This window comes from Telmatherina bonti (assembly GCF_933228915.1).
Source record: "Telmatherina bonti genome assembly, chromosome: 16".
Classification (NCBI taxonomy): domain Eukaryota; kingdom Metazoa; phylum Chordata; class Actinopteri; order Atheriniformes; family Telmatherinidae; genus Telmatherina; species Telmatherina bonti.
The window spans coordinates 19,362,919-19,382,918 of record NC_136614.1 but is presented as its reverse complement, the minus strand read 5'-3'; the positions used below and the strand labels follow the sequence as shown (position 1 = coordinate 19,382,918).

At 36.7% G+C, this 20,000-nt stretch overlaps 1 protein-coding gene across 1 annotated transcript in view; it reads right to left on the bottom strand.

The window, feature by feature from the left end:
- The window catches only part of otofa (otoferlin a), a gene marked incomplete at both ends in the record, with an annotated part of 88,889 nt that overhangs the window by 18,673 nt on the left and 50,216 nt on the right, over nucleotides 1–20,000 (bottom strand). Inside the window, 15 exons of the mRNA XM_079255090.1 lie at nucleotides 840–930; nucleotides 1,509–1,609; nucleotides 1,858–1,978; nucleotides 2,079–2,265; nucleotides 2,403–2,511; nucleotides 3,474–3,697; nucleotides 3,992–4,178; nucleotides 5,759–5,945; nucleotides 6,514–6,673; nucleotides 6,752–6,836; nucleotides 7,153–7,215; nucleotides 8,489–8,620; nucleotides 10,802–10,856; nucleotides 10,955–11,081; nucleotides 11,216–11,289. Of these exons, the coding sequence (XP_079111216.1) occupies nucleotides 840–930; nucleotides 1,509–1,609; nucleotides 1,858–1,978; nucleotides 2,079–2,265; nucleotides 2,403–2,511; nucleotides 3,474–3,697; nucleotides 3,992–4,178; nucleotides 5,759–5,945; nucleotides 6,514–6,673; nucleotides 6,752–6,836; nucleotides 7,153–7,215; nucleotides 8,489–8,620; nucleotides 10,802–10,856; nucleotides 10,955–11,081; nucleotides 11,216–11,289 (1,903 nt within the window). The remainder of the gene's footprint in view (nucleotides 1–839; nucleotides 931–1,508; nucleotides 1,610–1,857; nucleotides 1,979–2,078; nucleotides 2,266–2,402; nucleotides 2,512–3,473; nucleotides 3,698–3,991; nucleotides 4,179–5,758; nucleotides 5,946–6,513; nucleotides 6,674–6,751; nucleotides 6,837–7,152; nucleotides 7,216–8,488; nucleotides 8,621–10,801; nucleotides 10,857–10,954; nucleotides 11,082–11,215; nucleotides 11,290–20,000) is intronic.

Below are 20,000 nucleotides of genomic sequence, written 5' to 3'. Positions count from 1 at the left end.
GCGTGCTCCTGATGTAGCGCGGTGGCGGGAGGCGGGGCTTAATGCGGAAGAGTCTCAATCCACTCGTTTTGCCCACAGGCTGATCTGACAGCCTACGGAGAGGGTCGGTCTGAAGTAAATAAAGCGATTTGTGACAATAACTCGATCAATCCCAGCCCTTCTGGGCTCAGAAATAAAAATAAATTAGCCTGAAATGCACATAATAGTTCCACTTTAAGTGAATTCCCATGAGTTATTATTCATCTTTACTTTATCATTCAAGTTTTTCTCTTTCCACCACTGATGCACTATTCATGATCCAACTATGTTCTTACAAAAAATATGGAATCTTGTTGAATTTTCTCTAGATCAGGGATGTCCAATGTTGGTCCTCAAGGGCCAATGTCCTGTAGGTGTTTGAAGTATCCCTTTTCGAACAATCCTGGCTCATGTTAATTGGATCCAACAACCAATGAGGTTTTGCCCAGTGACTGATTCATATGAGTCAGGTGGGTTGGAAAAGGTATACATTGAAAAACCTGCAGAATTGTGGCCCTTGAGAACTGAGGCTGGACACCAGCTCTGCTCTAGATACACAAAAAAACTGACCTGAAGTCTAATACAAAAATTGAACCAGATAAAATTTTATGAAGACAGTATTACACATGTATTAATGTAATACAGGTTTTAATAGTAACCATGTGCTTAAGAAAGTACTTTCCTTGTTTGGCATTTAGAACAACTATTTATTCACCGAACCACAGAAACTAACAGCTAACTGATGCACGAATTCAGACTTCAGTATTTCTCTCTGCTCTTGTTTCTTATCTCTTTCTAAATTAGAGAAACATGAATCATACCATCTCTCTCATGCAGGATTTGAGCCGCTCTCGATCGAGTTTGGTTCGGCCTGACTGGTTCACATCCTTGTTGGCGAGTGTCACAAAGCGGCTGCAAAGAAGCACAGAGGAGTAAAATATTATTTTGTATGAAAAAAACCACATGTTTTTGTCTATTGTGATTTAACAGGGACAGAGAAGTGTTCATTGCACATGAAAGCATTGGAAAAGGCTTTGATTAAAAAATTGACCATAAAATCATTAAGAGATAAATAGAAGCAACAAGGACACTGCTGATTAATTCAATTATGACACTCACAAAAATGTCTTAAACAGGAAGGATCGTGAACAACCAGCTGTCTTTATCATGAAATGTCAGAGACAAAATGTCAGTATTGCCACTTAACATTAACCACATACCATAACACAATAAAAATGTGTAACCTCTGCTAAGGAGGTTATGTTTGTTTCTGCATTTATCTGTCTGTTTGTTAACAACTTTATACAAAAACTCCTTTGTGGATTTTTATGATTTTCTTTCTGAAAATGGGTCTTAGTCAAACTTAATCTATTAAATTTTTCTGGTGTTCTGGAAGGACAGGATTGTGAACACAGGAATCTGGGTGGAAATGAGCTGCTTGGCAGAGGTCTGTGCTCTCTGAGTGCTTTTCTAGTTGTTATATTGTTTACCTGCAGCCGACACTGAGCTCCTCCAGAACTCCCCTTAGTCTGCGCTCTGGAAAGGCCTTCTCTGTCTTAATAATCTCTTGAACATCATTCAAACCCTCCTCCTGTAAACACACGCAAGAAAATGCAGCTCATAACACATTAAGTTTTCAGCACTAGGACATTAAAGTCTAAAAAATTTGCTACAAGATTTAGATGCCATTTGCTTATATTATTCCTACTGTAGCAAAAACACAAAAGCTAGACTGATCAATGCAGTAAAATATAATATCTGGTTGTTATTAAGCCTTTGTTTGCATGTTAGCTTTGCACTGTTAAAGTGACCTGACAACAAGAAAAGAGGATTACTGACCAGCTTGTCAGCGATCTTATCCATCATGTTAGAATTGTAAAGGCGCCTTCTCTGGTCCTGCCACCAGCTCTTAATGTAGACACACGGCTTCTTCTCAAAGTAGGGGAGATGGAAGTAGTTTCTGTACAGTTGAATTAAAGAAGAACCTTTAGATTTTTATCATATTTTATCTAATCCATTTTATCACATTGGGGCAAACTCATCAAATCCTTGAACCTTACTTGTCTGTGATGACAGGCTTCATGAGAGGAGTTGAGGACACTGAGACAAGGTCCCTGTCCTCGTCCGCCTCGTCCTCACTGGAGTTCTGGATCAGCTCGTTCTCCTCCTCGTCACTCTCCCCATCTTTCTTTTTCTTCTTCGCAGAGGAGGATTTGCTCACTCCATCTATCTGGTTGCCATAGTTACCTGCCGAAGGAGCATTCCAGAGAGTGCACATGGTTACTTCAGCTATTGATTTCTGCTCACTGTCACATTTCTCTGGCATGTGTGGTGACTTGTAGTAAGCAGGTCAATAGTGAAGTCAAGAAAAAAATTGTAATTACCTATTGTGATCTCAAAACTGATTGCCTTGTCACCAATCTTCCTGTCGATCATGGTGGCCTCCAAGAAGGAGCCAAAGAGGAAGAACTCTTCCATTTTTCCCGTTGCACTCTATAAATCAATTCATTTTGTGATTGATTTATAACAAAATTTATTTGCACCATATTCTATAAAGTTTTTATTCAGGTATGTTTCTTTTATCAACATTCATCTTTAAAAAGTATTCTTTTGAGAAAAATATAAGTTTGCTTGACACAGCGGTAAGTTTGCGGCAGCATTGTACTGTATAACCTCAAGTAAAGCAGAGATGTTCCTGCAATGGTTCTGATTCAAGTCATTTCACTAAATTTAACATCTCGTCATGTTTTTGGGGTTTAGATTTTTGCACTCATACACGTTTAGTTCTGGTATACTGTTTTATTTTGTAGATTTTCCTTTGTGAGCTCTGTTTTGCTTTCTGCTTCCTATACATTAGTACAGGTTCAGTGGCTTCCCCTGCTCCCTCTACAGTCACCTGTGTATTCATTCTTGGTTTCTTTGCCCATTGCTAATTCATTTTCATTTCATGTCAAGTACTGCTATTGTCATGTTCTATGTATCTTTTTGGTGTTAAAACCATATCTTCTTCACTTGCTTGCCTCCCGCCTTGTTCAGCCTGCACTTGGGTCCGAAACCACCACAGAACCGGACACATCTAAATAATTCAAAATCATGGAATAGTACAATTCATTTTTGTATTATAAATTAAAAGCAGTTTCAGAATTTACATTGATCTTTGAGTTGTTACCTTTCCTCAAATGACCAATTGGTTAAACTCACTGAAGACATTTACAGCATGGCAATAACCAATATTTCTGATTTCCCTGATGAGCAGTTAACACATGTGCCAATACAACAGCAGACTGGAGCATCTAGTGTTTACTGTGAGGTTGTGAGGTCATAAACAGCACTGGGTCAAGATAACAGTTTAGATTCTGGTTGCAGAGGTGATGTTAATAGTGCAGAGTCCACCAGACTCAAAAAAATACAAAGATGAAAAACTGCCGCCCAGCAATACCAGCATGTCTCCTCACCTCTGAGATATTAGAGATAGTCTCTGCCTGGACCTCAGTGGAGCTGATGATCTCAGGTGAAGTGGTGTCCAAAACCTCAACAGCTACAGACAACAGGAGACGTGCTCTGAAGGAAACTCCTTCACCAAGTCCGTCATTCAGGTCTTGATGCTCATCCATGAGTGTGTAGTGACGAGTCGAGCCATACATGTTGACCCAGGCTGGGCCCAGTGTGGGCAAGAACCCTAATGAAAATCAGGAGGAAAGAGAAAGACATGTCATTTTTTAATATTAAGAATGTTTACATCCCAGTGGATAAAGGGTTTTACTAAGTTTTGTTTATCAGGTTTAACGCCATTAAACTGAAGCAGGCATTAGATGAGGGTTAAAGAGGTCATGGCTTAATTTACAAGTTACAACAGCCAATTACTAAACACAATGAAACCCTCATTATCTTGTTAAGGCAGAATAATTAATCCACCGGACAACTAATCATTGTTAATGAGACAAACTGTTGCCCTTTGTGTTTTGACCAATACCTTTATCTCCATCATTTGATATCTTGCGTAGATCAATGAAGTGGGTTCCTATAGCAACATCATTGACCTTGTCTGAGTCTCTGATTTGGACCTTGATTCTTTTGCAGAGTGGAGGGAACAGCTCAGTAAAGATGACCTGCTCATTCCAGATTGGTTCATAGCTGCTCTTCTGGACTGAAGTCTTTCCCTAGGGACACAAAAAGGAGAAATAAAACTCAACTTATTGAGACAAAAAAAAATCATGTTTTTTTTGTAATGCTTGGTTCTTGACAAAAGCCACACTATATGAATATTGTACTTAAACATTGGTATTCAAGTCCAAAATAATCATAATCAAACGGGCAACTTTGAGCCCTCAAAGTATTTCATGGAGCTCATATATCTTTGGAAAACTGGAACAACATGGACATATGCATGTCTTGAGAAGTTCTGGCTGAAATGGCTTTTATCTAGTCACGCTAAAAACAGTAACCATCTTGGTCTTTTGTTGTTAAAGAAGAAGTCAAATTTGGACCAGTAAGAGGAGCCTGATCTCTCATCAGACAAAAATACATATCTTTGATGACTACTGCCTAATTAATCGGGAAACAGTTTTCAGAATGTGCTCCAGCAATATTTGCAGAAGTGTGAAAACTTGCTAATGGCACGATCATAGCAAGTGGAAAAAGAAAAAAAGAAGTTGGCTTTAATAAGTGATAGCGCCAGAAATGCTTTGGAGTAGGTGCTTAGCAGCCAGCAGCGCAATGGAGATACCTTAAAACCTGCGCTCTGGCTTCACCTTTTATCCAGTGACAACATTTATCTTTCACTGTATGCATGTTGTTTCATAAAAACAAAACCAGTTTAAACTTTTGACACACGAACCCATTCACATTTAGTGGGTAGGAGTGTTCAAACATTTCTAATGGTGTGTACACTAAAAAAAACTTGTTCATTTAAAAAAATGTTTATTTATTTATCTATTTAAAAAATCAGACACTGTATGCTGATAAACCTTGGTCTTCTTTTATCACTATATAAGTCTTTAGATGTTCCACACAACTAAGTTAAAGAGTAGTTACAACTGTTGGTTAAAGCTAACAGTAGTGAGTTAAAACGATCTTGCATAAAGCTGAGTCGTTTAAAACCGGATGTAATACCATAAGAGTGATGCTCAGGCATGTGTTGGTTTCTCCAAATCCAGAATCCTGCATAAACCCTCCATAAGAAAACAATTTGCACACGTTTTGCCTTCGTAAAACAAGAAACACAGCCTTCCATAAGAATTATTTTTAATATTGACATTAGGAAAACACATCTCAGCATGTATGAGATTATGCAAGTTAAGTCTTTTCATGTAACCTGTTTAATCCGCAACATCGCCACCACTTCACTGAATGTGCGTTATGTAATACACATTTCTAACCTGCTAAGCCTGTTACACATAGCAGGTATCCAAAGAAATAGTTGTCAAGGGTTTTATATGATAATAAAGTTTTTGCTAAATGTAATATTTATATCGTCTTAAAACCAGTTTACATAGTTTGCAGGAAGTACTGTTGTTAATATCTGTGTGTGTGTCACCTCGACAAATCTGATGCAAACCAAAAATTTGCTGCTCTGTTGTTTATACATTTGGTTAATATTAGTTTCACAATATGAGATTCTTTGCATCTGACAGGTATCCATATACTATCAAACCGCCAATGTATTATGTATTTCAGGTTTGCTGTAAAGTTATAACAAAACAAAATGGCTAAAACAACAAAGACTAGAATGAAAAAATACCTTTTGACCACCAAATTGCACTTGAACATAGGGGTCCACCAGGTCTCTGTTCTCTCCTATGAGGGCCTTTTTCACATTTGCCATGATAGTGGTGTTCATTTTAGGCAGTCCTTCAGCACGATAGATCTTCACATAAAACCTTGCCCATTGTCGCTCTGCTGGAATACCCTCTGGGAGCAATAGATTTCTAGAAAACAAACAACAGTAGGAAAGCATGTAAAATTTATCAGAGTTAATAATTACATTCTCTGTAGGAGCAATATTATTTATGGAAAAAGCTTCCAAGAGATATCTGATGTCTGATATCCAGTATTTATATTAAATAAAGAGCATGAAATAGTTTGAGAAGTGCTATTTGCAACCGAGTAAATTCTTACAGATTAGTAATTATTTACTGCTGTCTCTTAGTTTAAAGATCAACTATACTGTATGAATACTTTTCCATTTCATATAATTACATTTTTACATTACAAACATTATAGATTAATTGCAACATAAATACTTTAAAGGTTAACAATCACTGAATACAAATATCTCACCAGTAATTTGTAATGAATTTCTCCAGGTTAATTTAGTTTTGGTTATAGAGCAAAAGTTTTCTAAAAAAAAAAACCCCAAAACATTTCAGGGCACTGCTAATGTTTAAGTGGACACTTGATTAATACTGTTGTATACTTTGACAAATTGAGTTTTTACTTGGCTGATATTTTTTTTTTTTTTAAAAAACGGTATCTGATCTCACAAGAGGTTATTACCCCTCTATGTCATCCTCATCCGTCTCATTGGCTTTATGTGGGGTCTTGATGTTGTCACCCTTCCCCACCACAGCAATGTCACATTTTATGTATCCTTTGCACCCCGCTGTGATATCATTAGGATCAGACAAGATTGCCCATTTGTGGTAAAACTGGTGTTCTGAAACAGATGTCAGGAAATTAATACATATTTATTTAAAACATTTGCAGGGCTGAGAGAAGGAAAACTATCATTTACCAGGCTGGGAGTAAACAGTTCCAACATCCATCTTGAAGGTTCCCACCAGCGTTCCACTCCGTAAAAGGTTTTTAGAGTGAATAACCTAGTTAGAAAACAAAAATAAAATAACAAAATAGATAAAAAGTTGAGTTTCAGCCATACAAAGTACAGAAGTCAGCGTCAAATGAAGTGCTGCATACTACTTTAAACATAAATAATAATGATAATGATATCTTATCTGTGTTATTAAGTATTGAAGGACCAATGAGTTTTTCCTAAACTACAAATGTTAGGTATTTAGAGTGAAATGTTAACAGGTAATTCATCATATGCTCTACAAAGGAAACAAAATTATGACCTGAAAGTGTGTTTTTATTGTTGTACTGTAGTGCTTGCATGTTTTGTTATGGATAACTCACTGAGAGCTTGATGATCTTGTCAAACATGACGTCAGGAGGGACGTGGAAATCGAATACAAAATACTGCAAGTAGTAAAAAAAAAAAGTGATTTTCATTAAAACGTGGTGGCTCAAGCCTCTCTAGTGCTCAGGGAGCGTTGAATAACACATTACTCCTTCTCATTTGTTTTGGGAGTCAAACTGAAATGGTCTCTAGATAACTTTGCTGAATAAAAAAGACATCAACAAAACAACAGATATCAGGAAGGTTAAACAGAAATGTAATATTGATATTTCATATTTTGTACGAAAGTCTTAAATCAGCTATAAAAAATACAGGAATTTGAGAGATACTACACACTTTTTTCCATATCTTGTCTGATTTTACATTTACTATTATCGTTTTTGGATATTGATTAGTGGTAACACGGAGAACAATGGGCTGCAATTCATATAAACCACAGTAGCCAATCAAATTCTTGATATGAAAACAATGACCAAATTATCTGTTTACCACCTGAAGAATATATCTAGAAACAGGGGACTGATAAGCTCCACATAATTTGTAAAAACTTTATCATGATTTGTTTTCAGGAGGCTTGGCGACTGAAATGGAACTTTTACCAATCTCTTTAAGAAATCACTTATTAGCTGGTGCAGGAGCCAAGCCAGTCCCAATGAGGGGACAGAGAGTGTTAAGAGATCACTTGATCACTCTGCTTTCCAGTTAGTCCAACAATGGTGGATTTCAGTCCAACAAGAAGAATCAATACAGTCAGTCAGTTTAGTTCACTGCAGGGCAAAACAAAAAAGATAGTCCATCTTCAACTACACTAATAAATTCAAACCCTATCCTTACAAAGATCTGCTGCTGTTTAGATACTAAAACTATTAATATGGTGCAGAAGAAAAAAACAACAATATTGTGCTGTTGGGAAAAATAAATGATAGATCTCCTGTACACAAACTACGGTTCATTTTCCATGTCCATTTGGTTTATGTCTTTATAACTGTGACCTGAAGAACAACAAAGAAGCCACAATATTTTAAAGATTAGATAACAATTATAAAGTAATAATAAAGCAAACAGGAGTTGCAAAATGATACAGTCCTCATGAAAGTTGCTTTTTTTTTAACCTATACATAGAATCTTATGATCCATTGCACCTTCACAAATGCACCCAAAAGTCACAAATCAAAATACTATTAAATTTCAACTAATCTGTCACACTAACCTGAGTTGAACATTTTTAGGGCCTAAACTGTATGGACAGATAAGGCAATGATTGAGAAGAAATGCATCGTGTCACACCTACGCTGGAATATTTCATGTTTGCAAATTTAAAGAAGCTCTAACCTCATTGTAGTATGGACAGTTGGTGGACTCCTTCATCGACGTATACTTCTTGTCATCCCCAATCTCCACACACACCACAGGATCCATGTTGAGGCCTATGAGCTGTCGAGCCTCAATAACTGTGATGGAGATCTGATGAGAGACGTCAGTTCATCAGGTCTGGCTCTAAACCTTTAAACAAAGTGAAAGTCTCCACAACGACAGATCATCGATACAATCAGGATAAATCATTCAGCTGTTTAGTAATTAGTCTGAGTAATCTGCTGGGAATTCCTGCACCATTAAGTGATCCAAGTCATTTGGTTCAGTTCAGCCGTAATGGACAGCTCTCTGTTACTAAACGGGCATTCATTTTGTCACACTGATGGCTTTTAAAAGTCAGAGAGATTCATCAGTGTTTTGATTATTGGCTGCTATATTTACACAATAAATCACATGCAATTACCAAAACATCATAATTTCCAAAGGCAGGTGGTGTCTTAGAGCCGCATGCGACTCTTTAGCGCTGCCCTAGTGGCTCCCTGGAGCTTTTTCAAAAATGTTTGAAAATGGAAAAAGATGGGGGAGGGACATATATTTTTGTTTTGATATGGTTCTGTAGGAGGACAAACCTGACACAAACAGTCTTAACTATTTCCAATGCTGTAAAAATGTGTAGAATAAATATTAAATTTCAACATTTCTGTCAAGGAAGATTTGCGTCAAAGCCTGCGACACACGTAGCCTATCAATCAGCAGGGCGGGATGCCAGGCAGGTGGCGTTGTAAACAAAACCGGCGGCTGTGTGATGCGCCGTGGATCCCAAAGGGAAAAAGAGAAAAGTAACTGAGGAGAACAGAGGATTCAACGTTTCTTGGACCAAATCATTTGCATTCATTGCCAATGCGGAAATTGTCAAATAACAAAAACAGTAATGTGGAAAGACATTTCCAGGGAAAGCATGCTACATTTGCAGCCGAGTACCCCGTTGGGAGTGAGAGAAAAGTGCGATTGCATTACTTCTGGAGAAATTAGAGGAGCGCAAAAATAGATTTAAGAAGTGGACTGCATCTCCAAACTCCACTACTGCTGCAAGTTTAGTTGTAACCCGGGAGATAATAAAGCGTGGAAAACCTTTCACAGATGGTGACTACATGAAAGAGTCATTCTTCAACATATCAGAACACCTACATTTTATTATTAAGGCTCATTATGTATTTGTAGCTAACTTAGTCATTTTGATAGTAGGCTAATAAGGCTAATATAGATACATAAAGTATGTGTTGCCTTCATGATAAGGCTTATGTAAGGCTTTTAATTTTTTGCGACTCCAGACATATTTGTTTTTTGTTTTTTTGGTCCAATATGGCTCTTTCAACATTTTGGGTTGCCGACCCCTGGTCTAGCATGTAAAAAATAAATAAATAAATAAATAATAAGATTGATAATAATAGGAAAAATAATGCATTTTTTAAATTAAATGCCGCTTTTCAGGAGCTCAAAGACACTTTACACAATAAAAGACAAGTGAAAAACAAGGCAAAAAAGACAACAAGCACATAAAAGAACATAAAGGTATAAAACGTAAAAGAAACATAAAAAAGTGAACTATAAAAACATACATAAAAAGTGATAAAAGTAGAGCGAAACAGGTGAGTTTTTAGTTCAGATTTGAAGATAGCAAGATCTGTGGTGTCTCAGGTTTTATGTTTAGTCTTGGGGACATTTGTTGAGTGGAGGGTACATGAATGAATGTAAGGGTAGAGCATATTTTTTAGGTAGCAGGGAGCCTAGTTATGGGGTGCTTTGTGGGTTAACAGGAGCAGATGGCAAAATGAGCTCTGGTGTAAAACTAATACACATTGATTTAAAGACTATAAAGCAGTTTATTCTTAAATTAATAATGTGCATTGTTGTCAGCATAGTGCTATGGTTAAACTTCCATTATCAGCTGACGTGTAATGCTGTGGGAAACAACCCTGGTGGGTCTTTGAACTATAAATGGTTTTTGAATCAATGGTGCAAAGGCTCATGGGAAAGTTAATGTGTCTGTTGTGATCATTAATTCCATGATGATTTGACTAGTCAGCTGTTTTATGATAAATAAGTGTTGAGAGGTTTCAGTGCCTCTAAGGCTGATAAGAGTGTTTTAATTGCATTAATAATATGACAAAAGTTCCTCCCTCGGTCAGTGATTTTAGTTTGATGTAAGACTGTGGAAATGGGCTGCTTACGGTAAGAAACCTTTCAGTTATTCTCTTAACAGTGTAAATGTGTCATTGCATTAATATATTTACATGGCCTTACACACACACTTAGACACCTGATAATTACCTGATAATCCACCGGTCTTCCAGAGCTAGGTTCCATCTTGATATCTGGCTTTGACCTGAAAAGATACAGGACAACAATTTCTCTTAACACAGTGGATTCTTTTTGGTGCTTTTCTCTACCTTGTGTGAGTATGTTTGTGTCATTATTTAAGACCTTTTGTTAGAAACATTGGTGGTGACGGCAGTCACAGATGCCAGCGAGATAGTGTCTGGGTCCAATGTCCCCGCAAGTCGAATAGCTTTCTTGTCCAGGTCCTCCATGTCTAGGACTGCAGGCTCATCTGCTAAAATCACCCAGAATTACAAATTAACAGATGGTACAGTAAGGATACATAAGAGTAAACACACACTCACACATATCTCCTTACTTCGTCATCAGATTTCAATTTACAAGAGACTAAACTCATTGCTTTACCTGCTCTCTTGTGGTCATCTCTAGAGCTCTTGATCTTGCCAAGTTTCATGGCTGAGAAAACTCCCTTCCCTGCTCTAAAAACGGAAATAAAAAAGTAAGTTAGAAGTTGAAAGTGATCTGTCACAGCTGATTCATTCCCACTGAGTCAGTCGACACTTTCAGAGCTTTATTTGCTCACTTGCTAACCAGAAGTGGTCCGATATAATCAATCACAATAACGCAGTTCACGATGAATCCAACATGATGTTAAAATATCAAAGACAGCTTCATCCCTTTGCTGGATATATGATTCCAGTTGATTCAATTCTTCACATCAGCACCAACCAATTCTTCCAACCATCAATCACAAAACAAGAGTATCCTGTGTCTCCACATTGATAATATCTAGATCATATATCAACGCTGCTACAAAGAGCAAGTGATGTCATCAGCTGAGTGACAAATGAGGGGTTTTAATAATTAAAACCGAGTGTAGCTGTCCAATTTTCTACGGATATGGATACATGTCAGGAAATTAATGAACAGGAGGGTTTTGCATTTGTTTCCTCAGGCATTCAGAGTCGAATGTATCACAGTTCAGCTTCTGCTTCGATGTTTCCATCATTGTTCCAAAGCAATCCTTAAAACTGATTTTCGGCTTGAAGTACAGAAAACATGGAAAGTAATGACGTCTTCTTTAAGAGGATATCAGGAATGCTGAGATTGATTTGAAAGCAGATTTCAATGCTGACTGAAAAGGACTACAAACAATAAGCATTGAGAATGGAAACCAAAAGAAATGATAACTCAAGAAAAGTTTGACCAGTTTGACTCACCTCATTGTCTAAATTTTCATTAACAGTGATGCAAATGCATCCCTGAATGTAAAGCAGAGCAGGAATGTAGCAACTGCTTATTAATCAGGTAATCAGGTAGATTCTTTAAAGTGAAGCTCCAGTTTTAGATGAAGTTAGTGGTACTTATATTCTCTCAAATGTATTGATTTGCTGTTTTTAATTTCCAGTTATATATCCATCTTTTTTGTAAACTGGAAATATTTCATGTAGGTATTGAATTAAAAACTGATCATAAAACAAATTGACAGCAATAATGTACTTGTATGGATCTGTAATCATAAGCTCAGAAACTGCAGACACACTATGACTAAACTATGAATAATTACAACACACAAAAACACACACAAAAGTTTTTCATACATACCACATCAAAGACACTATCGATCCTATACAACTCCACAGAGCGCTCAGATCACCATAAATCCACTTCAAGCCTCTTGCGGTATTTTAAACTATATTTCCATGCACACCTGTCAGGTGAGGAAAGTACAGACCACACTGGAAGATACAGTAACTGTTGGATGGATCAGTTGATGGTGCAGGTAAGAGAGGAGGGGAGGAAGAGGAGGGGGAGAGGAGGAAGTGAGCTACAAGGAGAAACAGAGTAAGATATTCTCTTTTGTTATGATGCGTCACCTCTTTTTTCACATTACAATTTTCTGCATCAATTATATTTATTTATATATTTATTTATATATATATATATATGTATAAATCTCAGAACTGATTATTTCAGGTTTAAGTGAAATGATTCTTTCCTTATATTAAATGTCAATTGCGCAACGGGTTAGGTACTTTTTGGTAAAATTTCTTATGCCATAATGCACCAAATCTTCACACTGATGGAAATACTGAAACTGCAGAGAGGTAACACTTCATGAATTTCCACATGAATGTTGCATACAGCTCCAAAACTGCATTAAATGTGATTTTACTCGTGAACTAATTAGTTACCCATGCAGTTACACAGATTCCCTTCATGGAAATTTGCATTTGTGGAGACCGACAGTGGTTCTCAGATGTGTTTTTTTAACCTGTGCAATTTCTGCCCCAGATGCATCTGATTTTACTGCTCTCCCAGTTAAGCGCCTCAAACTATAATCATTCAGGATTGTATTTTAGTTGTGTGCACAGTCTTACTTGTACAGATTCCTCCTTTTTTTTTACTGTACTGTAGCTAAAAAAATAATAATAATAAAATAAATCTTTTTACAAAAAATATGTTTTTCAAAAAACATATTCACCATTTTTCCACAGGCTACTATTCAAATTTTTTGCAGCATGTGGCAACATTATGCATCGCTGCAACTGTTTTGAAATGGGATTGTATTAGTATGGCAGAACCTGCTGGGAAGCTTTAATGAAAACATCTAGAACTCAACATGAAAAGGCTGCTGAGGATTCAGATCAATAGTTTGTGCCTTTGAGGTACTCTAGGTCATTAAAAGTTGTAATGGCAATGATACAGGTGCTGGTGTTTTTTTTTTTTGTTTGTTTGTTTTTGTTTTGTTTTATCTTTCTATTTTCACCGCTAAAGCTTCAGAGTCATGACGGACTTGTAATGAACACAATATACATTTTACTTACATTGTCATCTACTTATTCAGAAATTAAACAAATTTTAAAGAAAGTTTTCATATAAGCTGTTTTATGCACATCGTGTATGTTTGCGTCAATGCTTAACCCCACTGTGGACATTCTCTTAAAATCTATAACAAAGTCTTTGGTTATTGGTTAAATTGATGAAGGTCTGTGTTCTGCTTAGCAATTTGCATATAAATGTACAAGAATGAGTCGGTATGACTTGCAACACTAAGCATTTACTGATAAGTCCATCAGAACATAACATGCATGGTTGGTACAGCAACATGCATCGAATGCTGAAAAAACATTTATATATTTTTTTATATCACGTGATGTAATCGCAAATAGAACCATGCGCGACAACTACAGGTCGCAGCTTGGACAAACATATTCAGAGAATATTATAGTCTTTTGCGTGACTGTGCTCCACAACCAAAAGACTCACAGAAGATTCACAAGATATTATTCTAGCAAGGAAATAGGTGGAAAAAGAGAGATTGGAGGCAACATGCTACTATATTTATTAAGAGGCGTTACTGTAATGCCATGCTTCTTGTACTTTTGGGAGTGAACAGTTAGTATTTGTATGATGAAATTTATACACAAGTGCTGAAAGAGAGTTGTAACATATAAGGGAGAAATATATGCTACTTTTTTCTTACCTGTCTTTTGCTGTTTGTTCTAACAAAGTAGAGGAAGACCAAATGCAGGAAAAAACATGATGTACTCTAACAAATGTGGTAGGATCCTTATTTAAAAAAAAAAAAAAAAAAAAAAAAAAGTAAATAAACCATTCCTGTGGGATGACTTATTGATATTTGGCCCTCAGGTCAGTTGGAGGCAAATAAAGCTGATAACAGCAGTATACAATTCTGGATTTATGTAAATCAACTTTGTCCTTTTGGGGTCTGCAAGATAAAAAAAAATGTCCCTAGAAAATATTCAAAACTTAAAATGAGCAGAATGAAAGTTAGAGGATACAACACCCCCTGCAGTTTTCTTTCTTTCTCTTATTCTCTTGCAGACTATGATGCATTGCACAAAAAGGAATCCTGCTTCTACATAATAGGAAAGTAATTGGATGCTTCTATGCATTTATAAACCCCCTCTATTGGAGTTTCTGTGCTCTAAGCTTTGACATCTTGTTCTTGTTCTTTGTTGTACTTTGGCTAAGACTGTTTCATAGTTTGCTAACGAACAGCAACAGCATAATGTCTTCTTTGATGTTTTTTTTCACTGTGTTGTCACAATGTTTAATGCTTTCTTTATTTGCTTGCATTTTATTTATTTGCATCGTTTTTCTGTATTTCTGCCTGCCTGTCTCACACACAAAAAAGATCCCTTCCTACTGGCTGTACACTTCTTCTCCTTCATGGAGTTATGGGAGGTTGAAATTTCATCTGTGGTTTTGTTGGGTTAGACGTAGGATGCATCTCAGATATGTAGTTAGTTGATCAACCAGCCACAACTTCTACTTAATTGACCTTACATATGTGTTAGAATTTAGTGTTGAAGGAAACTAAAGCATTTTCAGACAGGAAAAAAAACATCCAAGCAGCAGGTTAGAACCCAGAACCACTGTGACACTCAGCTCCCCATCTTTTAGTTTATGAAAAAAAAAAGAAAAAAAAAACCACGCCAGGTCTTAATTATTTATTGACATATACTACATGTTCTGCTCTGAGGATTTTGCTGAAAGAAGCCCAATGCAGTGTCCCACACTCTTGTTCTCTCTATGGCAGATTGAATTCACATATTTCAGAGCTTCGAGGATGTCGTGGACCTTTGCCAGACAAAGATCTGCTCCGGAGAAAGATTGGAAACTAAAGATTTTTGTTAAACTAGAACTCTCTGCTGAAATATTATTGGTCAATCTTGTTTCTTTTCACTGCCTGTAGTGAGATCTCAGCATCGACCTGATGTTGTAGAAAAAACAGAACATCAGTAATATTTACAGTATACAGTATATTGGCATTTTTTTTTCAAGTGTTTTGTATTGATGCTTCCTTTGCGTATGAGGGAGTCAATCGATTCAGTTGATAATCTTTGCTTGTGATTCTGCAAGCGTTTCCTTATAACTTTACCATAATTAATGTCACACAGTTAAAAATTTGAGCCTTGACTAACAAAAATGTGCTCTGAGTCTACTTGGCCTACAAGACTTAAAGAACAGATCAGACAGATATTTAGTATTTCTGTGCATTTATCTGTAGAATAAATACATTTTCACAAGTTTTCGAGTGGGCATATGACGAGGAAAGACACTGTAAAGATATAAAACAAGGAAGGAAGGAAATGAAAAAGAAGGTGAGGGACAGGAGGTGGAGAGGAGGGGCATGAAAATGGACAATATTACACCAACATTTTTATGTACATGTAGCTATTTTAAAATGTTGATATTCCTTCAAAATTTGCTCTTGCTTTTATCACATTTTCATTTCCTCTTCACATCAGCACCAACCAAGATGGAAAAGAAACTTTGATTGAAGACTTTAAAGGCAATTAAAATGGTCTTTTCTGCAATTAATAAAAATTGTTTGTTTTAAAAATATTTCTTTTTTAAATAATATATAAATGATCCACTCCTGTAACTGATCGAGCTTCATAAGTGATATCTAGGACAAGCAGATGCAGAAAGTGGGATTTGATCCAGGGGGCATGCCTTCATGTTGTTATCATCTGCACCTTCATATCAAAGCCTCGAATAAGAAAACAGCACAGAGACATGATTTAGGCAATGCAACACAGAGGATCAGATCCACATTAAGACACACCAGCAAAGCTAACACACGCCCAAACTAGCTCCTGAGAGAATATGAGCTTAAAGGAAACAAGCGAGAGAAAACTAATGATGAAAACAACCATTCTGTTTGTGCAAAACCTGGAATTGAGGTACAATTATAAGTACAGAATATATAAACACAATCACTTGCTGATTTTGTATTTACAGCACTTAGCAGTAACCCTTACGCACGAAGGGATCGCATGAAGCCTTTTGTGTAACTGCAGTGTGTCTGCAATGTTCTGACTCAGTGAGCTGAAGATTTCTGCTGACGAGGCCTGACCGCACATCTCAAACATGACATGATCTACAACAGTGTTCACAATCTGCTTGCAACAACGTGTGTGTGTCAGGAAACAGCGCTCAGTGTATGCTGGACATCACTAATAGCTGAACAAGTTTTACAACACTGACTGGACCTGGGCTGCAGGTTTATGGAAGTCAAGAGAGGTGCTGCTTGTAGTTATTTGTTTTCATGTGATTATACTGAGATCACAAATTCTATTATCTCTAGATAACGAAGCTTGTTTTCACGAGATACAAGGTCATTTATGTCATCAATTCCAGAAATTGACCTGTTGTTTTGTGGAGATGAAAGTCTCCTTCAACTTCACAAGAAAAGAAGCTTTTCTGGAGATGATGAGAAAGCCAACGTGAGCTTGAAACGTGGTTTGTATCTTAGCACTTAATTTTTTAATTTTTATTGTCACATTTGAAAAACAATTTAAGGCATGCATGCATTATTCAGTTCAGTTCAGGTAATGTCTTCCCTGAACATTAACAAAGAAACTATTTTTTCTGTCATAGTTTTCAAATAAATGAATTCATTCTGTTTCTTTAATTGGGGACATAAATAATTTAGAAAAAAAGGAATATTTGTTAGACTACTATGATGATGTCCTGAGCATTTTCAAGCTCGCTGCCTGCAACTTCTGTAGATTTTAGCTTGCATCTTTAGAGAATATTCTCAGTATAGATGTCGTGATACTTTCTGCTTCTTACAAAAAGTTAAAAAAAAAAAAACAGAAAGGAAAGACATTTACCTTGTCCTTACAATATTTGAGTAATCATTGAGTAATATGAATAATTAAATAATTACATCTGACCGTGTCATATTCAGCAGCCAGCTATAAACGTGAAGCTTTCTTTTTTTTCTTCCTCCATAAAAAGGTTTTAGCAATTGTCTTTTGAGAAAAACAAGACACCAGCAATTACAAGAACGCATTTTCCAACATCCCAACAAAAACCACTTTTTATAAAATGGCTTCAGAAATTAAGGAAAAAGGTCGAATATCTCAAAACATGAATTTGGCTAGTATTACAGTAATACTAAAACCAGGAAAAGACCCCAAACTCCCATCTAGTTATCGTCCAATATCACTAATGAACGTAGATCTTAAAATAATCAGTAAAGTGCTTGCTACAAGACTAGAAAAAATAACTCCACTTATCATACATCCTGATCAAACAGGATTTATCAAGGGACGACATTCCACCACTAATACGCGCAGACTAATAAATCTAATTGATTATGCCACCATACATAACCTGGAAACTACAATAATCTCTCTAGATGCTGAAAAAGCATTTGACAGGGTGAACTGGAAATTCTTATTTGCAACATTAAGAAAATTCGGGTTTGGCTCATCGTTTATCGACTGGATAAAGATACTGTATAGCAATCCAAATGCATGCGTCAGGACAAATGATCAAACTTCTCACAGCTTCAGATTGCAGAGAGGCACCAGACAAGGCTGTCCACTCTCCCCCTCACTTTTTGCAATCTTTATTGAACCCTTAGCAGCTAGCATTAGACAAAACAAAGACATTAAAGGCATTAACTGTAGAAATATGGAGCATAAGACCAGTCTTTATGCTGATGATGTATTACTTTTCCTTCAAAATTCACAATCATCCATCTGTCAGACAATCGCACTCATCAATAAATTCTCATCAATTTCTGAATATTCCATTAATTGGTCTAAAACCACCGTTCTACCCATCAACTGTTCCTTCCATAATACTCCTGACACTGCTTTACAGTCAGGAGATATTAGATACTTGGGAATAAACATCTCACCCAGACTGTCAGACCTTATAAAGCTAAATTATGTCCATCTACTAAAAACAATTGAGGACGATCTCACACGGTGGAAATCTTTACCCATATCACTAATGGGAAGAGTTGCAACTATAAAAATGATGATTCTACCTAAAATCAATTATCTGTTTTCAATGATCCCCATTAAACCTCCCTCCACCTGGTTTAAATCGCTGGACTCTAATGTTACTAGATTTCTCTGGAAAGACAAACCACCACGGATTAGTCTAAAAACACTCCAGAAGACTAAAGATAGCGGTGGCTTAGACTTGCCTAATTTCCAAAATTACTTTATAAGCAATAGACTACAATACATCTCTAAATGGCTTAAACCTAGCTATCTAGATGAACCATGGCTTAATATAGAAGAAGCTATGTGTGAGGATATGGCAATTTCAGACCTGCCATTTATCAGCACAGCTGTCAAACGCCAAAAATGCTTTAAAAGCATTAATATCAGCTCCTCACTAATGGCCTGGTGGGAATTTCTTAAACTAACCAAATCCTTGCTTATTCCATGCAAACTTACACCTATTTGGAACAATCCCGACATCCAGCAAAACCGGAAAATGATAAACTTCCCTCAGTGGAAGAATAAAGGAATAAAACAGTTAGAACATTTAATAGAAAATGGGAACTTTCTCCCTTTTGATACAATTACTTCACGATATGAAATCAGCAGCACAAAATTCTTAGAATACCACCAACTTAAATCTATTATAGGTAAGAAATACACCCCTGATCAATTAAACTTGCAGCTACCTATCAGGGCTGCAGAATTCTTAAATCTCAATGCCCCGAAACTGTTATCCAAAATATATAGATTACTATCAAAGCTAGACGATTCCATATGTCTCCCAACTTCTAAATGGGAAGCAGACTTATCCAGTAACTTTGACCAAAATGAATGGTCACAAATCTGTTCAAATACATTTACAATGACTAAGAATTCAAACATGCAACTAATACAATTTAAAATTCTGCATAGAACTCATTATACAGGACACAGGATGTTCAGGATGGGTCTGTCACAATCAAACATCTGTCCACACTGCACTGGCAACACGACTGACAGCTACTACCATGCTTTGTGGTCTTGCCCACCTGTCCAGGAATTCTGGTTTCAGGTATGTAAAGATCTGTCAAATTGCTTCAAATGTAACATCCCTACAAACCCCAAACTGGGCCTACTGGGTTACTTGGGTGAAATTAACATAGAATTTAATTCTGCAAACTTAATCCTCACCAGTTTATGTATCGCAAAGAAAACTATCCTTCTAAACTGGAAAAGCAAACAAAGTCTGTGTATCCAGCAGTTCAGAAATCTCTTATTAGATCACATCAGTGTCGAGATGATGTCTGCCTCCTCAAGAGATCAGTCAGCTGAACTTTATTCCCTCTGGTCCCCTGTGATCAGCTCCATCACTTAGTATGGGGGGAGAATGTGACCTTATTGCGCTCGGGGTTGGTGGCCGGTTGGGG